Source organism: Populus euphratica, unplaced genomic scaffold (assembly GCF_000495115.2).
Source record: "Populus euphratica unplaced genomic scaffold, PopEup_1.0 scaffold6.1, whole genome shotgun sequence".
Classification (NCBI taxonomy): Eukaryota; Viridiplantae; Streptophyta; class Magnoliopsida; order Malpighiales; family Salicaceae; genus Populus; species Populus euphratica.
The window spans coordinates 4,090,146-4,111,119 of NW_011499849.1; the positions used below are offsets into that span (position 1 = coordinate 4,090,146).

The 20,974-nt window shown below is 32.9% G+C and overlaps 1 protein-coding gene across 2 annotated transcripts; it reads left to right on the top strand.

The window, feature by feature from the left end:
- Positions 1-8,509: 8,509 nt before the first annotated feature.
- LOC105120769 (T-complex protein 1 subunit alpha-like) lies at positions 8,510-14,293 on the top strand. 2 transcript variants are annotated; one of them, XM_011019138.1, is made up of 17 exons: positions 8,511-8,844; positions 8,937-9,001; positions 9,226-9,315; positions 9,428-9,514; positions 9,631-9,690; positions 9,798-9,848; positions 10,045-10,140; positions 10,785-10,850; positions 10,962-11,179; positions 11,389-11,485; positions 11,778-11,864; positions 12,325-12,459; positions 12,627-12,731; positions 12,837-12,965; positions 13,059-13,162; positions 13,577-13,667; positions 13,764-14,293. In XM_011019138.1, exons 1-17 carry the CDS (start codon positions 8,772-8,774, stop codon positions 13,848-13,850), a joined length of 1,641 nt encoding a protein of 546 aa, XP_011017440.1. In that variant the 5' UTR covers positions 8,511-8,771; the 3' UTR covers positions 13,851-14,293. The 2 variants fall into 2 exon arrangements, with proteins under 2 accessions (XP_011017441.1, XP_011017440.1); XM_011019139.1 differs by lacking the exons at positions 13,577-13,667; positions 13,764-14,293 and adding an exon at positions 13,230-13,516 and having other exon boundaries at positions 8,510-8,844; positions 13,059-13,180.
- The last annotated feature ends 6,681 nt before the right edge of the window (positions 14,294-20,974 follow it).

Sequence of the window (20,974 nt, forward strand, 5' to 3'; positions counted from 1 at the left end):
TTGGCAGCACACAATTATATTTCTTCTAGGAAAAACGAAAAGAAAAGCCCCAGGAAATTTTAAAAAACCTGCAATATTGGTCGGAGATGTGAAAGAAGAACTCCCCCGAAAATATAAAAGCTCAACAAAAGCCAAGAATTATACAAAAAAAAGTTTAGCAACATATATATAGAGACTCAATTTATTTTGAATTCCGTGAAATATTTATGAGTCTAATAAAATATCATATCTAATTTTTTAGGTTTGGCTACATATTAGAATTAAAGTGCAGATATCATATCTAATTATCTAAAACTCAGTTATATCTCAGGTTCAAAACATTTATAATTCTAAAAAAAATATTAAATTTAATTTTTTTTGATCTAGCTACAAGCCCAGCCTCAATACCTGTAATCCAACAAGATGAAGTACCTAACATTCTTAAGCACAAGATTATTTCAAATAAGCTAGAATTATTATTTTCTATATTCTTGCTATGCAAAAAATTCTCTAGAGTCATTTTTAGTAAGGGTTGATCCACTAGTGTTAATATTTCTAGATATTTAATGTATTAATTTATTTTTAATTTATTTTTTTATTTTTTATATTATGTTTGTGCTAATTATATGAGATTGATTTTCTATACACATACATATTAAGTAATTACTGTGAATTGATTAAATAAACTTTCTAGGTTAATTAATTATTTTGCAAGGAAGGCGTCCTTTGTTGATCCTGTTGAAAAAAAAAAAAAAAAACTGGCCAGGCCTCATGAGAAATTTTAAAAAACCTGCAATATTGGTCAGAGATGTGAAAGAAAAACTTCCCCAAGCACTTAATTTGAACATTTCATTGCGAGTTACTATTAGAGTATGAAGTCCTCAATCCATCATAAGATTCAGATTTTTTGTATGAAACTCAATATAATGTGCATGATATTGAAGCATTATCTAAGAGGTACAATTACTCTATAAAGATGAAAATAAATTGTAAACGAGGAAGATGAAAATAATTATAAAAATACAAAGAAATATGTAAAATACTTATGAGCCACCCATCAGAAAATCTTTTGCATGAAACTCGGACTCTAGAAAAATAATATCACACATCTACCAAGATGTTGAAAATAAATAAATCAGAGTGTCAAATTAGGTAAATCCACTTGGATCACATTTGTCATTTGATTATTTGTTGACTAGGAAAGGCATTGCATCAAGTTCTGTAGATGTGAGGACGACATCCATGAAAATGGATGAATGCGAGGGGGGCTAATCGACACTGATGATGGCGATTGATGGAGGCAGAAAAAGCCTAGCTATGTGGATTTGGCGAGCCTATCTTCTTTCTTGGGGGGGCTAGGCGGGGTATTGTTGATCGATGACTAAAATTTCAATTATTGTTAATGTTAATTTATATTCCAGGCTAACAAGCTTATCATTGTTGACTAACACAACAATAATTATTTTCATCCCCACAAGACCTTCCTCACACTTTGTAACTTTGCCTTACACTTTGTAGCTTTGCCATCATTAAGGCAATCGCATTTATCGATGCATAACTAGTGGGAGGCCTACCCCTTGATTGGACGGTCCATCATAATTTTTTTATAAGAATATGTAATAAGACACTCCTCTAGTATCAATCACTCAATCAATGTTATCTTCACTGAATTCGGAGTTCTTGCAAACACAAGGTTGTTTTTCAAAGAAATATTATAAAATTGTATTGCATGATTTCTACTTTTTGTTTACAATATTATAAATAAACCATTTAAAAAAAACACAGAATATATATAAATTAATTTAACAAGTAGCTGGAGAATAAATTATCCATTTTGGAGGGTGAAAAAGATGGAAGTATGGTCCAATCTCTACGTATTCCTTGCTGTTGCCAGGTGCAACACTTGATTACCAAGAGCATTCTGAAATTTGAGAAAATTAATTATTAGCCAAATTGAGTTTTTGTAATTATAGTAATATCAAGAGATATGATGAAGTCATAGAGATCATTTCAGTCGTTGAAATTATGAAAGAGAAACCGGGCACAGCCTACAGCTTCCTAGCTCCTTCAATGCTACATAATGAAGACGTCATCATGCATGGGGCTCCATGGTAGACATTATCAAATTCCACTGCACAAGCGTGATTAATTATAAAACGATTTCTTTGATGACATAAGCATTACGCGCATGTATACATATATGTGTGCGTGTGTGTGTTTGTGAGAGCGTGTGTGTGAGACCGAGAACTACCATTACCCTGTTTTTCATGCTTTAAAGATTATTATCCTGTATAATTTAATGGTCACATACATTGAATTATTAGTTACGGATTTGTTTTTTAAAGGATATTTCTTTTAGACCTCTTCTACTTTTTGTTTACAATATTATAAATTAAACCATTTAAAAAAACACAGAATATATATATATGTATATATACATTAATTTAACAAGTAGCTGGAGAATAAATTATCCATTTTGGAGGGTGAAAAAGATGGAAGTATGGTCCAATCTCTACGTATTCCTTGCTGTTGCCAGGTGCAACACTTGATTACCAAGAGCATTCTGAAATTTGAGAAAATTAATTATTAGCCAAATTGAGTTTTTGTAATTATAGTAATATCAAGAGATATGATGAAGTCATAGAGATCATTTCAGTCGTTGAAATTATGAAAGAGAAACCGGGCACAGCCTACAGCTTCCTAGCTCCTTCAATGCTACATAATGAAGACGTCATCATGCATGGGGCTCCATGGTAGACATTATCAAATTCCACTGCACAAGCGTGATTAATTATAAAACGATTTCTTTGATGACATAAGCATTACGCGCATGTATACATATATGTGTGCGTGTGTGTGTTTGTGAGAGCGTGTGTGTGAGACCGAGAACTACCATTACCCTGTTTTTCATGCTTTAAAGATTATTATCCTGTATAATTTAATGGTCACGTACATTGAATTATTAGTTACGGATTTTTTTTTAAAGGATATTTCTTTTAGACCCCACATTAAAAAAGTAATTAAGATTTGTTTTTCTTATACCACGGGTTTTGAGTAAATTATGTAATCAGGGTTGTCATCCCGGCCCCTTCATTTAAATTCCTTTTCTCTTTCTAGAATTTGAAAATAAAACCTTGAACCCCATGGAATCAAATAAATTATACGCCTGACACGACTGCTTGTCTTTTAATATGCTGTTTAATACCGTGTTATTAATATCAAATCATTTATGTAATGGTCATGTGTTTCCCCTCTTTCTTTCTTTTTTTGAAAAAAATCAAATCTAAACGAGTGGAGTATCCTCAATCATACTGATTCAACAAGGAAGAATTATACTGCTTGTATAACCTAAGGTTTTTTTTTAGCCTTTCAATGAAAAAAACAAGAGACTAAGCCAAAATTTAATATCCTTGACCATAATGGTCTCTGCATAGATGAGTCGTCCAAATAAAAAGCTGATGAAACGCATTCTAGTGCTTGATCTAGTGGTGTAAGGAGCTTATTTATGGTCTCTGCATAGATGAGTCGTCCAAACAAAAAGCTAATGAAACGCATTCCAGTGCTTGATTTAGTGGTGTAAGGAGCTTATCTCCTTCTACTGTATCTGAGTTCGAGTCCTAGCGTGCACGTCTGTCACCCCTGTGGTGCCTTACATGCCTAGTGAATGCACGTCTGTCACTCCCGTGGTGCCTTACATACCTAGTGGATTTACAGGGTATTCAGTGGGCCGTGGGGATTAGTCGTGGTGCACATAAGCTAACCTAGACACCCTACATAAATAAAAAAAAAAACTGATGAAACAAGACTCGCGTTAGCAGAAGAACTTGGAATGTCATATGCATTAATTGGTGTTTATTTTTATTTTTTATTTGAAAAAAGGAACAACATGTGACAACAAAATGAGTGCCATGAAACAGCAGAAGATCAAGGTTGTACAACGATTGGCTACAAAGAGCAGCGTGCTAATCGCCATGAAAAATCATGAACAGGTAGGATCCGAGTCACTAACATTTTGTCCCTATGTTTTGATACACGTAAAGGAATATTATCACGAGGTCTATATTTTAACAAGGAATTTCTCAGTTAAAACTATTAAAATTATGATAAAGCATCTACCAAACTATGGAGCAAGAAAAGGTAAGTACTAGGGTAAGGTCTCCCGTATACATAGGGTTGACCAAACGAAATTAGGTCAAAGGTTATCCAGAGATTAAAGATTTGAGCCATTGCTGTTTGTCTGATCAGCTGCACGAGATGGTTGGGCAATACACACATGAATGGCAGAGCACGGCGCGTTGTTAGCCTCATTGCCAAGACCTTAGCACCTTCAACTTGTACAGTATTAATGGAACGTGTTCATGGAATTGCCTTTTCTTATACTAACTTGAAACCCATTGCTTGCATTCTAGCCTTTGCCTAAACTGAACTTTGAGGTTTTAGTAACTTGCAAAGCCCTACAGCTTAATATCGTAAAATAATTAGTTCATTATTATACATCCATTATTTTTGTTTTCTTATGATGAAATTACATAATAATTTCACGTTTTCACACATCTCTATCTCTATATAGCACCTGTTGAGTATTAAAAAAAAAGGAATCGGTTTGTGCTGCTTCACAGCCAAGACCGAGCAGGCTCTCTGTCAACCAAGCTTAGTCTAGCCGGGATTTTTTTTCTCTCAATTTTTTTACGCGCAATCCTCTAATCTTTATAAAAGTACTCACACAATTCAATAAAAATATTTTCATTGAACGATAATACAAGCTCGTTCTCTTGTTTCACAAGTCAAGACAAAAACATCTAGCCAGCTAATTACCAGCCACACTTGTAGATGGGATAATATGTAGCGTATCTATGCAAAAGATGCAATTCAACATGTCTTCTTCAAAACAAGCACTGCTAGCAAATTAACATGAAGGGAAGTGCATCATTAGTCGGTCGGAAGAAGGACACCATGCGTACTAAACAAGAGGACAGGGCGTCTTAATTTTGTGCACGTCAACACACGCAAGTGTGTCCGTCAAGGAAAACATAAACCCCACCGGCCGCTCCTTTCACTCACTATAACCATGGATCACCGGGACCACCGAAGATCTGCACCAGAAATCCATAAATGGGGTCTCTCTGCTGTCCTATCTCCGATTACGTATATTTATCACACCTGAATCATAAGCGAGTCCTCTACCGTTCACGTGGTGAATCGTGCTGTACCAAACATTTAGAACGTGGCAGAGGGTGTAAAAGGAAAGCTATCGGATGGTTTACTTGAAAGAACATAGGCGAAAGTGTTTAACGAGCAACCTTTGAAAGTACATTAGATAAACTTAAACCAATAGACAAAACTTAGCCAGCTCAATAGAATTATCAGTTGAAGTGAAATCTGTAGATCCAATTGGCGACAGTACATAAGGATACCAGAAGAGGATTAATTCTTAAATAGATTGAAAAAAAAATTTGAACCATAGTTTTACAAATTCTTATGCCACCTCTCAGCCTGATCTGTACATAAAAGTTTGATCATGGCGGTACCGTCGTGCACATATCCCAATTTTTGAAGAAAAAATCGCAGAGTATTTTTCTTTTTCTCTCTGTTTTTTTTTTGTTCTTCTAAAACGACTATCGTGGTCTTTGAAACGAATAATGGAAGGAAGGAAATTATCTCAATTATTCATTGAAAGTTATCACACTTATGGGGTAGACAATGTCATGAATCATGACATGACTTAATTGACTTCCATGAAGATCCCTTAAGTTCGCAATGAAAAGGACAGATCAATGGAAGTTCCGAAATCCAAAATGCGATTTTACAGCTGCATGACGATAGCTTGATAGCAACAATTCTTGAAGATCAAAACATTCAAGAGAATACAGTGGTCATGCATCAACTATTTGAAAGGCATCCTCGTATATGGTTTTATTATTTCAGGAAATTAGGAGGGATATTGGTTTTTAACAATCCTAGCTAAGATTCACCATTCAATCTCAAGTGTGATCATAACATCCTGTATGCATGTATGTGTATGCGCGCACGCCCATGAAATATATAAGTTAAAATTAAATATTATTTCAAAATATATATGTAAATGCCAGTGAAAAATGAGCATTATTTCAAGATTCATTTGAATCTTATTGAACTATAACAAGCTAAGGGATACATAATTGTTGAATTTAAAACCTGTGTGCATCTCAGCCTCGCGGACACAGCGTAACTTCACAGCAAAAACTAAATTATTATAGGAAGATGTACATCACTGTCAAAAAAACACAACATGCCACCATCAATTAAGTCTTTTGGGCCCAATAAATAGAGACAAGTCAGCTCCACACAAAATCCCCCGAGGTCTAAAACACACATTTTCTGAGGTCCACATCCACCCACCACTCAGCTAGCCTCATCCCTCCAAAAAATTCTATGCACAACTTTTCTTTCCTGCGCCACTACTTACCATGATGTGCCCACAAGCCCAACAGCCGGACAATGTTTTATGCATTTCTGGGATTTATTCCGTACTCCAACGCCCCCCTGAGTATACCCTGCACCATCATTGCGGGACCAATGAAATGAGACAGTGTTTCATGCAATACGGGCCCGCCACCTTGAGAATCATGCATCGGCGGTGGGTCTCGCTGGATTTGGGCAAGCGGGAGCGCGGGTCCTGTCCAGATTCTCCGCGCAGGATGCAATAGGGTGGATCTAATCTTAGAAAATTAGTTCCATATTCAAGAAAGTATAATCAGGCTTAGATCTCGTGAAATAAGAGTCTCGTTAATATCCTAATCGTAATATAAATATTTATAGCTTTTACTCTAAATTGTGAGTAGTATTCTAAATTAATTTTTAATGCAAGAGAAAAAAACATCTACATTATTGATATGTTTTTCGGTATTTTGTAATTAAAAAATAAAAGAATTATATCTGAACATTAAAAATAAATTAAAAAAATATAAACTGATAAATCATAAAAATAATTATTAATGTTAATTAAAAACTAAAGCAGAAAGTTGATATTCATCATAAAAAAACTAGATATATATAAATATTTTATTATGTTTATCCTTCTAAATTTATATGTTTTCTTTTATTTCTCTTGGGGGTTGATTTGAGAGCTATATATATATGTGCATTATTAAAGTAAGATTTATTTATCTAAAACTTTATAAAAAAATTAAAGATTGCATAATCTTTGCAAAGTATTATGAATTACTATTTAAAAAGTAAACTAAAGAATTTAAAAAATAAGAGAGAGGATATTAATTCAAAAATTAAAATTAGAAAAAAACGGTGAAAGTCTAGACGATTTTTCTCAATGGTTTTTATTTTCAAACATATTTGCATGTCGACATAGACTAATAACTATTTGATTTTGATGTACACACGTAACCATCTTAATTGATTACAAGAGAAGTCAGGAAAGACATGGTTGTCTCATAATCATGTTTGACCTATTTTTTAATTTTTTTCGAAGCAAATCACTCATTTGACATTAGCACTTCTAAGAATAAGATAAAAACTACTTAATTTATAAATATACCAAGGGCAAATTAAATGGATCCTAAGTCTCACCAATGAATATTTTTAGTTAAGAACACATTTTTCACACCGACTTGATGCAATTATAGAAATAATTTTATTGAATGTTGACCTCCACGTATGAACTTGAAAAGTCCAAGGATGATATATTAACCCAACTATAATTTCTTTCCCAATTCTTCTAAGAAATTAGAAAACATATACACTTACAATTTCAATAAAAAAAATTAAAATCATTTAAAATATTAATTATTTAATTCTATGATAATTAAAATTAATATATACATTTTTATAACTAAAATGTAGAATTTGAACAAAACTAGGGACCGAAGAATAGAAATTCATGCTTAATGAGTAGTAAAAACACACAAAGTGACCCTTCTTTTTTATGATGTCAATCCTGATCTCAATTCTTTATTTTTATTTTTTTAAAAGCAAGCTTTATATTCTTATTATTTATTATGCTGTGAACAAAAGAAGATAAAAGTCGTTTAGAAATATAGTTGTGATTGTTTTTTAAAATATTTTTTATTTAAAAATATATAAAATAATATTTTTTTAAAATTATTTTTTATATCAGTATATTAAAATGATCTAAAAACACCCAAAAAATATTAAATTTAAAATAAAAAATAAAACATTAATTTTATTAAAAATAATTTTAAAGTATAAAAATAAACATGACATTACACACACCACACACCGTGATAATACAAGTCAAAATAAATTCTAATGCATAAAAGTGTTTCAATACGACATGTTAGGAAAAAATCAAAGAAAAAAGTTGAATTATGAAAAGAAAAAAAAGAGAAAACAAAAAAGAAAGAAGAAGCAACCCAACAGCGACAACAGGTTGAGCATTAGAATGTTTTTCCCATCTCGTACTAATGTACAATGTATAATGGGTTTGGGCCCTGGAGGGAGGCCATGAATTTCGAAAGGACGATTTTAAATAAAACCAAGAAATCGTCCGTGAAGATAAAAACCCTCTGTTTTTATACAGGGTTGTAAACCGGGAAGTGGGAGCACAACTCCACATCTCATCGTAAAACGACAGCGTGCAGACTCTTAAACTAAAAACCAGCATCGCCTCTTCTTTGAATGATCGGGAGATCCTTCGAGGGCCCTAATTTCCTTTCCTTGCCTTTCCTTTTTATAGAAGAATAGCAGAACAGAGAACTTCGTGGTTCTTCACTTGCTAGAAGTCACTCGTCACTCGTCACTAACAGATCCGATCTAGGGTTTCATTTCCTCCACTAAAAATGGCAATCGCCGCACAGACACCTGATATTCTCGGCGACAGACAGTCCGGCCAGGACGTTCGCACTCAAAATGGTACCCTCTCTTTCACTCTGATCATATTGCGTTTAGAAACTTCGCTAATGGTGATGGTGATGATCATGTTTGATATTTTTGGTGCTTTACAGTGGTGGCCTGTCAAGCAGTCGCCAATATCGTTAAATCCTCGCTCGGTCCTGTTGGTCTCGACAAGGTACAGTAATAGAGTTCTACCACTCTCTCTTCTTGCTTTTCATTTTGCATTTTCGTCGCTGCTACTGCTTTTTCTGTAAGAAATTCTTATGGCTTTGATTCGTATTGTTAATTGAAATTGAATTCGGTAGCGGTATGTGAAATGCGTTGATTCTGTTTTTACAGTTTTAGGAGAGGAGGTGCTTATTCGAGATTTTATTATTATTATTTTTTTGGTTGTTGTAGATGCTTGTAGATGATATCGGAGACGTAACAATTACCAATGATGGTGCTACTATTCTTAAGATGTTAGAAGTCGAGCACCCTGCTGCTAAGGTGGATGGATACAGTCCACATTCTGCTCTTTTTTTATTAATTATTCAAGTTGCTGCTCTGTTTAACGACTCTTCTTGCGTTTGTTTCATATTTTCTATTTTGAGGTCTGCAGGTTCTAGTGGAGTTGGCTGAGCTGCAAGACCGAGAAGTTGGAGACGGGACAACTTCGGTTGTTATTGTAGCTTCAGAGTTGCTTAAGGTAATTGCAGCTAGCGGACTCTGTTTTTCCCTTTCCCAATCTAGTTATTTTTCAATGTTATAATATTAAAGGATGATGCTGTGGAAGTATATAATTTGACAGATATTCTTTTGCAGAGAGCAAATGATCTAGTGAGGAATGGGATCCACCCAACTTCAATAATCAGTGGATATAGAGTGAGAATTTGTTTTCCAGCTTGTTTATAGCATCTATTGTTTGGATATCATATCTCTTAATGTTTGCATTACTGACATTCACCCATATTTTGTACTTATCTGAACAGCTTGCTATGAGGGAAGCATGCAAATATGTTGAAGAAAAATTGGCTGTGAAGGTAATAGCCTCTCCATTTAATACTATTATTTTCTTGAAAAGGCATCAATAATTACACACGGTATGGGATGGATGGGAAGCTATTCAGTCTGAACATGCAAGAATTCGATAGAATCAATCCAACTGGTACAGCATGCACTGGGCACTCTGTCCACCATGTAATGTTCTTAATTACAGTGTTTTTGTGATTTTATCAGGTTGAAAAGCTCGGAAAAGTCTCTCTAGTAAACTGTGCCAAGACAAGTATGTCTTCAAAGTTGATAGGAAGTGACAGTGACTTTTTTGCAAATATGGTACGCTTATTTTTTCGAGTGTATTATGTTGGTAAAAAATGAAACATTTAAATGAGTTTATGCTCTATTTTATAGAACTGTATATTTTCATCCGTCCAAAATCAGTTGGATGCGTTGGGCTTTTGTATGTCACAAATCATTTGTGCCTTAGCATGGATTAATCCTCTGGGTTAAAAGTTAAATAGGAAACTTCTTTTTCAGCTAATGTGTTTTTGCTGACACCTAATTTGGCCTTTGTACTTTGGTTCCCTTTGTCAGACTAACTTCTCTAACTTCCAGAATTTTATAGATCCTTTAGACATTGATTTCACAGCTTCTAGTGTCTTTTCAGTTTGCTGGTTCTTTCTTACTTTAGCAATTTTTTTCTTCCTTTTCTCTTGTTTTTGGATGAAGCATGTGAAAAAAACTCCAAGAAGTTGTTATGTTAAATTTCTTTGCAACTTGGTCTGTCTAGCTGTGCACGATTGATTTTGAGAGGCCTGCTCATAGATGTCTTAGTTCTGGCTTTGCTTTGTACAGTACTTTCTGGAAACAATAACTGAGAGAACGTTTTTGTTTTAAATGTCATGCTGGCTCAGACAAGATGAAAGGCCTGGCACTTTAATTTCTCCACATTAATATATTTGTATTCAACTTTGCTCTAGGTTGTCAATGCTGTACAAGCAGTGAAGATGACCAATGTAAGAGGGGAAGTCAGATACCCCATCAAGGTCAGTTGTTCTTATTGTGCAATGACTTGCTTCATAAAGTATTCTTGATACAGGTCAATCTGCATTGCTCAGTGATGATTGTAATGTCCTGTTGCTTTGTCTGAATTTCAGGTGATCAATATTTTGAAATCTCATGGAAAGAGTGCAAAAGATAGCTACCTTTTGAATGGCTATGCACTAAATACTGGCCGTGCTGCTCAAGGAATGCCTATGAAAGTTGCAGCTGCAAGGATTGCATGCCTTGACTTCAATCTTCAGAAGACAAAGATGCAGTTGGGTGTACAAGTCTTAGTCACTGATCCGAGGGAGCTTGAGAAAATTCGTCAAAGGTGATTAGATTATACTTTGGCTGCGTTGCTCAAGAATGCACTACAATAACCATTTTGCTTTGGTAATTGGTCTTTGGAGTTGTGTAACTGATTTTTATTTCAACCCAGCCATGTGCTAATGGCAATCAAAATGATAATGATCTTCTGATGTATTTATTTGTTTATTTTCTTATTAACATGGCCATGATGTTGCCCTTGTGCCATCACAGAGAAGCTGATATGACAAAGGAGCGCATTGGGAAACTCTTGAAAGCTGGAGCCAATGTTGTTTTAACAACAAAAGGAATTGATGACATGGCTCTTAAGGTAAGTCTTTGAGACTTGTGCTTCTAGATGCTGATAGCATTGCTGGAGTTGTTATCCAATCGCTGTGTTGTGCATTACTTTATCCTGGTATTGACAAGTTTTTGGTAGCTGTATGTTGTCTGATAAATTAATTTGTCCATAAGTGGCTCAAACATTCACGACTAAGATTTTTGTGCATGTGAATCTGTGTTAATATGTAGTTATATTTTATTGTCATCTGATAAGATAGTGATTTTTTTTAACTCTTTTACCTTTTTGTTGTTAATGTAATTTGCACTCCTATTTGTTTCAGTACTTTGTCGAGGCTGGGGCAATTGCTGTGAGACGTGTTCGGAAGGAGGATATGCGTCATGTTGCCAAGGCAACTGGTGCAACCTTGGTATGTCCTATCCTTTAAGCAATCATTCTAGGTGTCAATACGTTACATATATCATTTTTGCTGTTCCTGGTTCAAAGAAAGTTCACTCAAGCCACCTGTTTAGTTCTGGGGTTGTCAAACAAAGTTGGATGTGAGAATCTTCTGTAATTGCATTCCATCCAAGCAATAAGAATGCGCATTTTCCCTATCAATTGATCAACTTAGAATTGAGTCTGAAATTTCTAAACAGAGACGATGCATATTATCATTTTATTTAACTTTTCTGCAAGTGTTCTTTATTTAGTATTTCCTTTTTTTCCTGAAAGGGCATAGGGGAATCTTTTATTTCTGCCTTGTGTTTCAATTCAAATGTGTTCTCTTATCTTTGCCATGCATTCTATGTAGTTTTCCGGTGCTGCCCTTTTCTTTGTAGTACCTATGATATCTTTTTCACCCAGTTCTCTTACTGGTTGGTTCATAGGTTTCAACATTCGCTGATATGGAAGGGGAGGAAACATTTGAGTCATCCCTTCTGGGGTATGCTGATGAAGTTGCAGAGGAGCGAATTGGTGATGATGATGTAATTATGATTAAGGGTACAAAAACTACAAGCGCGGTATGTGATTCCACTTATTTAGGTCTCCTGAACTTCAGCAGTTAGTTTTTCTTGGCCTGTGCTAAATCCTTAGAGCTCCTATTAACATAGAATGGTTGTGCGCTGCAAATGGTAAACATTTTTCTCCTTGACAGCTGCTGATTAATTCGTTTATTGTGTTTGCTTAGGTCTCCTTGATTCTCCGGGGTGCAAATGATTATATGCTTGATGAGATGGAGAGGGCGTTGCATGATGCCTTATCTATTGTTAAGAGGACCCTTGAATCTAATATGGTAAATTTGGATGCTTTCTAGTTGCATCTTTGAATTGTGCTTGGAGTCTGAAAAACTAGTATGCACTTGAAAATTGATAGCCATGCCCTGACATTGCAATTGCAGGTAGTAGCAGGAGGAGGGGCAGTCGAGTCTGCACTATCTGTGTATTTGGAGTGCCTCGCAACAACTCTGGGATCACGGGAACAGTTGGCAATTGCAGAGTTCGCTGAATCTTTATTAATTATACCAAAGGTGTGTTACTGATTTTTGACTATGTGAAATTAATTTTCTGATGCCTCCAGTGTGGAACTTTTTATATTTAAGTGCTGACTTGTAGTAGTACAGGTGCTTGCTGTCAATGCTGCCAAGGACGCCACCGAGTTAGTTGCAAAACTACGGGCTTACCACCATACAGCACAGACAAAGGCTGATAAGCAGCAGTTTTCCAGGTATATTGGTTTCCTTAGCACATTCTACCTGATGTTTGCTATCTTCTAAAGTTTGGCAAAGTTCCATTGTGAGAATGTTGAGAGCACCATTCGTGGATTGACTAGGCATATTTGTTCCTATCATCCTTGGTCCGCTTGTTTCTTCCTCTTGATATACAAAGATGGGGCGGGTTGGGCAGTGGGCTTCAATAAAGATCTCCAATCACACTACTGCCATTATTCTTTCTATACCATTGGCTGTGGTTTCCATTCGCATGCATAAGTAATTGCATGTATGATGTCCTCTTCCATTAGTGGAGAAAAGAAACATAGATAAGCAGCCAATGTTGTCTTCCCCCCTTATTTCCCTTTTTTTGTTTAATAATAACCAGTTTTACTGTGTTTTCTTGGTGAATATTTATGGTATTGTTGCAGTATGGGACTAGATCTGTCAAAGGGGACTGTACGCAACAACTTAGAAGCTGGAGTCATCGAGCCAGCCATGAGCAAAGTGAAGATAATTCAGGTAACAGCTGTGGAATATGTAAATGCAGTCATAAATTGATAGTTAAGTTCTCCACTATGCTGCCTCTAATTCAAATGAATTTATTTTGTATACTAGTTTGCCACTGAAGCAGCCATAACTATCCTTCGAATTGATGACATGATCAAGCTTGTCAAAGATGAGAGTCAGAATGATGAGCAATAGGGTCAGTCTAGTTGGAAATGCCCATATCAACTTTCTTGGTTTCCTTTTTTAGTTTTCTCTGTTTATGGGGAGAGGAGAAGGGGATTGGGGGATGAGTTTTTTTGTTGTTTATAATTGGCTTGGCATTGAAAGGGGTCTGTTGGCGTTTGGTTCCTTTTTACTGTGCTGTTTTGTGGCAACGCAGTCTTTACTCTGAAGGGTAGTAGTGTAGGTTTTAGATAGAGCCAAGGCTGGAAGTGAGTCGGTATTTTAAGGATGTTGACTGATGATCGGGGCTTGTGATAACTAAAGCTCGTTCATCTTTGTCAATCCCAACCATTGTGATGCTCAGTAGCTAGTAATTCATTGCATGGAAAAAAGGACCCTGAACAGGTGTTACAACATCAGTTAGAATGTTCGAATTGGATCTTACGAGTCTATATATCTATGAAATCGTTTCTGGGTCTCCTTGTATTCTCCACTACTGGCATGTGTTTTTCACAGGCAACCAATCGCTATTACCTCTTCTCCAGCACAGGTTAGTCTCATTTCTCTCGTCGGTCTTTTGAGTCAGCTGTTTTGAACTGCTCTGATAAAATCTCGTTTAGCATACCTTTTCTCATGAACAAGTCCACATGCTCTACCGTCCGTGTAAATGATCATGACCTGAGACTTGACTTTTTGTAGAAGGAAGGAGCTTTTTAGCCAATCGCAACTGGCAGAAAAAGGGAATATAAGTTCATTGGCAGGCACGAGTGTTTCTTACGAGATACCCGTCCCCCTCCACGATGAGCGCTCTAATCACCCCCCTCCTCCCCCAGTCATTCTGGCCCCACAACCCCTATTTACAAAACATGTTTCACGTGAGTTAGTTCACTATTCTATCATATGAGACCGTTTCTTTTTACGGTCAAGTGCAGCTTAAAATGCAAGAGTTATTGACTTGTTTTTTTACCTTAAACTTTATTATTAAACACAATCAAATATTGTTAGGTATGGAGTCACACTATCTTGCAGCAATTTCCTTCTTGGGCCCTATTTTTAAAAAGTATATATTTGTCTTTCTTGCTTTTGGTATTTTAATTTTAATTTTTATTCCTTGACCTTCTATAAAAGTTTTATTTATTTTAATTATAATTTATCATATATTATTTTTTTCTAATTTGATCTTTGTTTTATTTTTTAATTTATTTTCTTGGTTTTTTAGGTCCTGTTTGTTTGTTGGAAAGTAGTTTTTTCTGGAAAGTGATTTCAGAAAAAATAAATTATTTTTTCATGGTTGATAGTGTAATAGAAAATAAGTTGGAAAATGCTTTCTAGTAAAGTTGGAAAATAATTTATTAATATTTTTTTCAAGTTTATTAAAATAATAAGAATAAATTATATAAATTAAAATGTTAAATGATAATGAAATTGAAAAAAATAATTTTATAAATAATTTCAAATAAAATAAATAATAACCAAAATAATAGAGATCAAATTTTAGAAATTAAAATAATAATAATTAACATTTTATAAATTATTTCAAACAAAATAAGTAGTAATTAAAAGAATAAATATTAAATTTTATAGATAAATAATTTGAATTAAAAAATGATTAGAGAAAAATAAATAATAATTATAAAAATAAAGATCAAAGTTAAGTGAGGTTTTTTTTTTAAAATTTTTTTTTGTATATTTAATTTTTGAAGATATTATTTTGATTCATTTATGATTTTTTTTGTTTGTTTTATATAGATGAATTTTATTTTTAAATAATATTTGTAATATGTTGAACTTTGTATAATATTTTGTTTATTTTATTTTATTTAATCAGTTTTATAGATGTGTTTATTTCTATTATCATTTGACTTACTAAAAAAATGATTTTAATAAGCAAATTAAGTAAACAAATCATGCGAGATAAAATATCTTGATTTATATTTATTTTTTAATTTTTCTAGTTTTATTTTTAGTTATTAGTAATGATTTTTTTATTTACATAAATAGTTACTAAATTATTTAATTAGATATTTGTGTCCACTTTTTAATTTATATTTAAAATTTTTTATATAGAAAAATATGTCCAAATAATTTGGATATCTATTTTTTTTTTAATAAGATACGGAGAAAAGTGATTTTTCAGTTTATTGATTATTACACTCGACATTGTCAGATGATAAGTCACGGATTACTGTATAAATCATGATAATTATATTATAAACATGGGCACATGATCATCCACGTGCATTTGCCTTTGCTGTGGGATCACCACACCTTATCATGTGACGTGATTCAAGGTCGTCTCCCTCCAGTGCCAAAACCATATTTCTTGTTCTGACCTTTTCTATGCTGTAAACATGAATCTCCAACTAGTATGGCAGTGCTAATTGACAAGAAGACAATTTATGCGAGAAGAGTTGTGATTCTGGGCTAGGTTTCTTCAATCAGCCTCTCCTACTTATTCCATGTTACATCACCAAAGCATTCGCGTTCATTTTAACTGCTACTATGAAAAAGGTTCCCAGCATTAGTCGCAGTTATCATGATGACTCCGTCTCCATCCTTTTAACACCTTTCGATACTGCGTACGTGCTTGCATAATTGTATTAAATTCATATGCCTCCACAATCAATTAATCAAATCAAGAGAAAGGGTCACCGTAATTGTACTTACAAAGGGCAGGCACCGTACGTTCAGCAGTACTCTTGTAATCTTTCTTCCAGCTCTTCTTTTTATATGCAAATATATAGAGAGAGAGGGAGCTAGCTTCAGGACTCACCGTCCCATGCGCCCTTACACGTGCATTGAAATTATTAATTACAAATAAGATTTTCTTAACATCATCACACTTCAAATTCTAGTAAAAGATAGTGCCAGCTGGTTCCAGCCGTGAGGCGCAGTTGGATAGAATTGTAAACAGTATAATCTATCCTTATTAATATAAATTATCACAATTTGTTTACCATTTTGTCTAAGTGAATTGAATTGACTTTATGCTAAATAAAGTAAATTTGAGGAATTTTTTAATGTTTTCATACGAGTTAATTTGCTGAATAAACATAATATAATAATTAAATTAAGGGTTGTTCAAACTTTTTTTTACTAATCATTTACTTGATAGCTTCTTTTATGAATCATCCGAGTACCTTTTAAACATGTATTTGTCAACTTGAAATCTTTATAAATTCTAGTGAGGGATATTAATGAATCCATTCTTTCAAGATCATAACCTGGAGTGCTTTCTTAACAAGTTTACCATGATAATACTTCATTTTCATATTAGAATAACACTAGATGAGACCAATTATCTCTCGTAGTTTTAATTTACAGAGATACAGATTGACAGCTATAACAAACTTAGATATTTCACTAAAACCACATTGAAACCAACCTAAGAATATGCAAATAATGACACATTAATTGTTAAGAGTAATAGGGTTAATCAAGAGTTGACATGGAGTCCATGAATCTCTTTGAATCTCTTTTAGATGCAATGTTTCATGTGCTTTTCCATTGCCACATTCATATAAGAGGTAATGTTAAAAACCTTCTATGATGGCTTTAATATAACCTATTTATTCAAACTATTAATGATCTTTTTCTACTAAACAAGATGGTTGGCCTTTACCCATCAAAATGATGTCAAAAGTAGTGATATTTGGAGGCATTTAGTTGCACTTCATAATGGCAAGACTTTAAATGCATATATTTCTTAGTTGACTACATCCCAAGTTTAATCAAATTCATAGTCAAATTTTGCACAAGGATCCACCTCTGGACTTGAAAAGAAACTATATATGTATCCAAAAACATCACCACCAACATCAAATAATAAAAAAATCTTGGTTGCTTTCAAAAGTGCAATAATATTTACTAGTGTTCATAGATATAGTTGTGTTGAGTTTAGACCCATAAATATATCCAAATTAACTTTTAAATTTTTGGATTTTAAACCTGATTATTCAAATTTTTTTACGTGAGCAAGTTGGATATATTAGGTTGGGCTAAATTTTTTATGGATGTTACAAATATTCACGGGTTGGACTTTTCATGTGATAAAATACAAGAGGCAAGGTTCTTAATTTGCCCTAAATCATATGTAGCAGAGAATTTAATGATATATCTTTTCATTTATTTATAACACAAATCAATTATTCAATAATTTTGTTGATGCCAACAAGTTTGGACTGATGTTTAACATAAATTATTTTTTCTGGTTTAAAATACTTGAAATATAATGAGAGAATGTATTATCAAGTTGAATGGTATAAAGGATTTATATAGGTGATGCCAACAAATTTGGATTGATGTTTAATACTTTTTTTCTATGATTGCATGAATATATATTTAGTAAGTCATACAAACCTTTGCAGCCTTTCCTTGGTAAAGATTTGTAGGGAGGATACCTAAGCAAGCATAAAAACTAAGGTATTGATTGATTTGTATAGAAAACTAAATTTAATGATATCCAAAAAGAATTTACTACCATATCTTTCTACAATAAATGAAGCGGCTAAAAGAGAGATGCTAAATTTATAATAAAAAAGTTTTAATAAAGTTATTAGTCCTCGCATAAGAAGACTTTTTGTTCATGCATGATTAATTTTTTTTGTAATTATGTTTCAATAAAACAATTCATATAGGTAAAAAGAAGATGAAGTGGGTTTACTTAAATGCAATTACTAAAAATCCACTTCAACACCTCACCTCCCATCACTAAAAGAAAAGGCTAGCAAGTTATTTTGTGCAATCTTAAAAATACAACCATTATAAGACACATCATTTTTAAGAAAAAATTTTAAAAAAATATTCCATTTATAACAAAATCAAAGATATTATGTTATAAAAAAAATACTACTTTATGGAACAAGAACTAAATAAAATAAAGAGAGTAAGGTTATGAATATAGCTGAAAAGAGAGAAAAGATGAGAATGACATGAGAATAAGAGTTGTGGATGTGATGTGGCTATGTGGTGGGTTACAAGAAACATATAAAAGAAAATAATTAAAAAGTATAAAAAATATTATTTATAATAAAGACTTTCTGAGGTTACGATACACTTATTAAGTAGACAAATTAGGTCAAGTTGAGCAAGTTTCAAACATCCTGATCCACCACCCAACCCATGACATTTATTTATTAAGTTTTTTTACCCACCAATATTTATAATGCAAATATTACAAATACCTTAATTTTTTTTAACACCCCTAATGTTTACTACCAAAACTTGTTAGGGACTATCAAATTTCAGCCCATTATAAAAAGATAACAAACTTTAATGTAAGGGTAGTAAGATCACCTGCACTCATTATAGAGAAATTAAATATTCAAAACAACATTATTATAAGATTATTGGTTATCCTGACAGGTAGAATTTTACTGAGAAGTCTTAGAAGCAAATAAATAAGGATGTTATAACAGCAAATAAAGGTTAGTATCTTTCATCCACTATTATTACTAATGTTATTTCACTCAGTAAAATGATTGTAAAACTTGTGGATTACTAACATAGATATATACTCACTAATTATAGTTGATCCAATCATTATCTCAATCAAGTATATCCACTATTAAAGATAATACCTTTTTAGTCATTGGTAAGGATTTCTCATCCACCTTGAAAATTGTTTTTTTTGTTCCATCTCTTTAATATAATTTCTTGTTTCTTGGTCAAATTATCAAATATATAGCATTATTATGATATTTTTGCCTAGTTTGTATATTTTTCATGACATTTTAACTCGATAGATTCTAGGTTATAGTATTAGATAACAGAAACTATACTACTTGGATCAAATAGTTGAAGAAACTTAGAACTTGGGACAGGCATATCTTACTAGTAGAGTTTATGCATATAAAATAATTGTGTAACTATAACATCATTAATTAAGATATTTATCTTTTAATTATCTTCATAAATTACAACTATATTTGTTCTCATGTAATCATGATTCTTAATTTAATTATAGTATATGTGAATTGACTAGGAGCCATCATATTTATTATTTATCGAGTTTTAATGACATTTTAGATCCTTTTATGGTTATGTACTTTATGTTTGAGGGGCAACTAAAGTTTTATTATATTTTGGTGCTCATTACTTTGTGATGTTTATTAATGAATGTACTTGGATGACATGGTTTTCTCTTTTTCAACACAAAAGTGAAATCCATAATCTTGTAAAATAAAAGATTCTATATTAAGCTGTCTATAAACTAGGAAATAGATTTGGTTTTAATAAACTTCTATAAATTAGGAGTCACTTATAATAAGGATATGTGATTTGATTTTGTTCTGATTTCATACCTTGTGTTCTCCTTTAAATAGGAACATTGTACATACTATTTTGAACCACGTCAATAAACTGATTTCTAGAAGATACTCTTTGTCTTCATGGCATCAAAAAATAGATTTAATTATTGACTCTTTTTAAAAACCTTAGAACTTTTTCCATCCCCTTATCATTTTTGTTCACCATGTCTGAAACAGAATCCACTGGTATTCAAGCCTCTAATAACGAGCCATACTCAGTCAAGATCACTGTTATCTATCTTAATGATGATAACTTTTATGTTGATCTCATTTTATATGCATGTATATTCAGGGGAAAGGAAAATAAGTTATCTGACTAATGACACGAAGACACAATAAAAAAGGACACAAAATATGCTACTTGGGATGCAGAAAATTTCATAGGTATGACATGGCTTATGAACTTCATTAATGGTACACTAGCTTTAATTATACATGTTATTTAAAAGAAAATGAACTTTAGGACAATATTAACTGAATATATTATGATTTTGGTATTTATTGCTTGACTTTGAAATTTGATGAGATCAAGAAATGAGAAAATAGTATCAATAAATACTTCAACACACTAAAATTATAACGACAATACTTTAATATGTTCAATTATTATGAATGGAAATCTATAAAAAATTACAACCACTATATATATAAAAAAAAAGGATTTTTGGATTTGCAAATCCCTAGTTAGACTCAATATTGATTTTAATAAAGTAAAGGGGATAAAAGACAGAAAAACCTAGCCTTTAATTAACGAGAGAAGTTAGAAAAAAAAGAGCCGCATAGGGGATCATACTTGGAAAATAGACAAATAAAGGTCCTATAGAAAACTCTACATTGGTTATTACTAAT

What these genes read in the sequence shown, in the direction of transcription:
- LOC105120769 (XM_011019138.1), top strand. Translation starts at nt 8,772, where the DNA reads ATGGCAATCGCCGCACAGACACCTGATATTCTCGGCGACAGACAGTCC. An exon ending in TAGCTTCAGAGTTGCTTAAG is followed by an intron (nt 9,515 to 9,630) that starts GTAATTGCAGCT and finishes ATTCTTTTGCAG; the next exon opens with AGAGCAAATGATCTAGTGAG. An exon ending in CTTTATTAATTATACCAAAG is followed by an intron (nt 12,966 to 13,058) that starts GTGTGTTACTGA and finishes GTAGTAGTACAG; the next exon opens with GTGCTTGCTGTCAATGCTGC.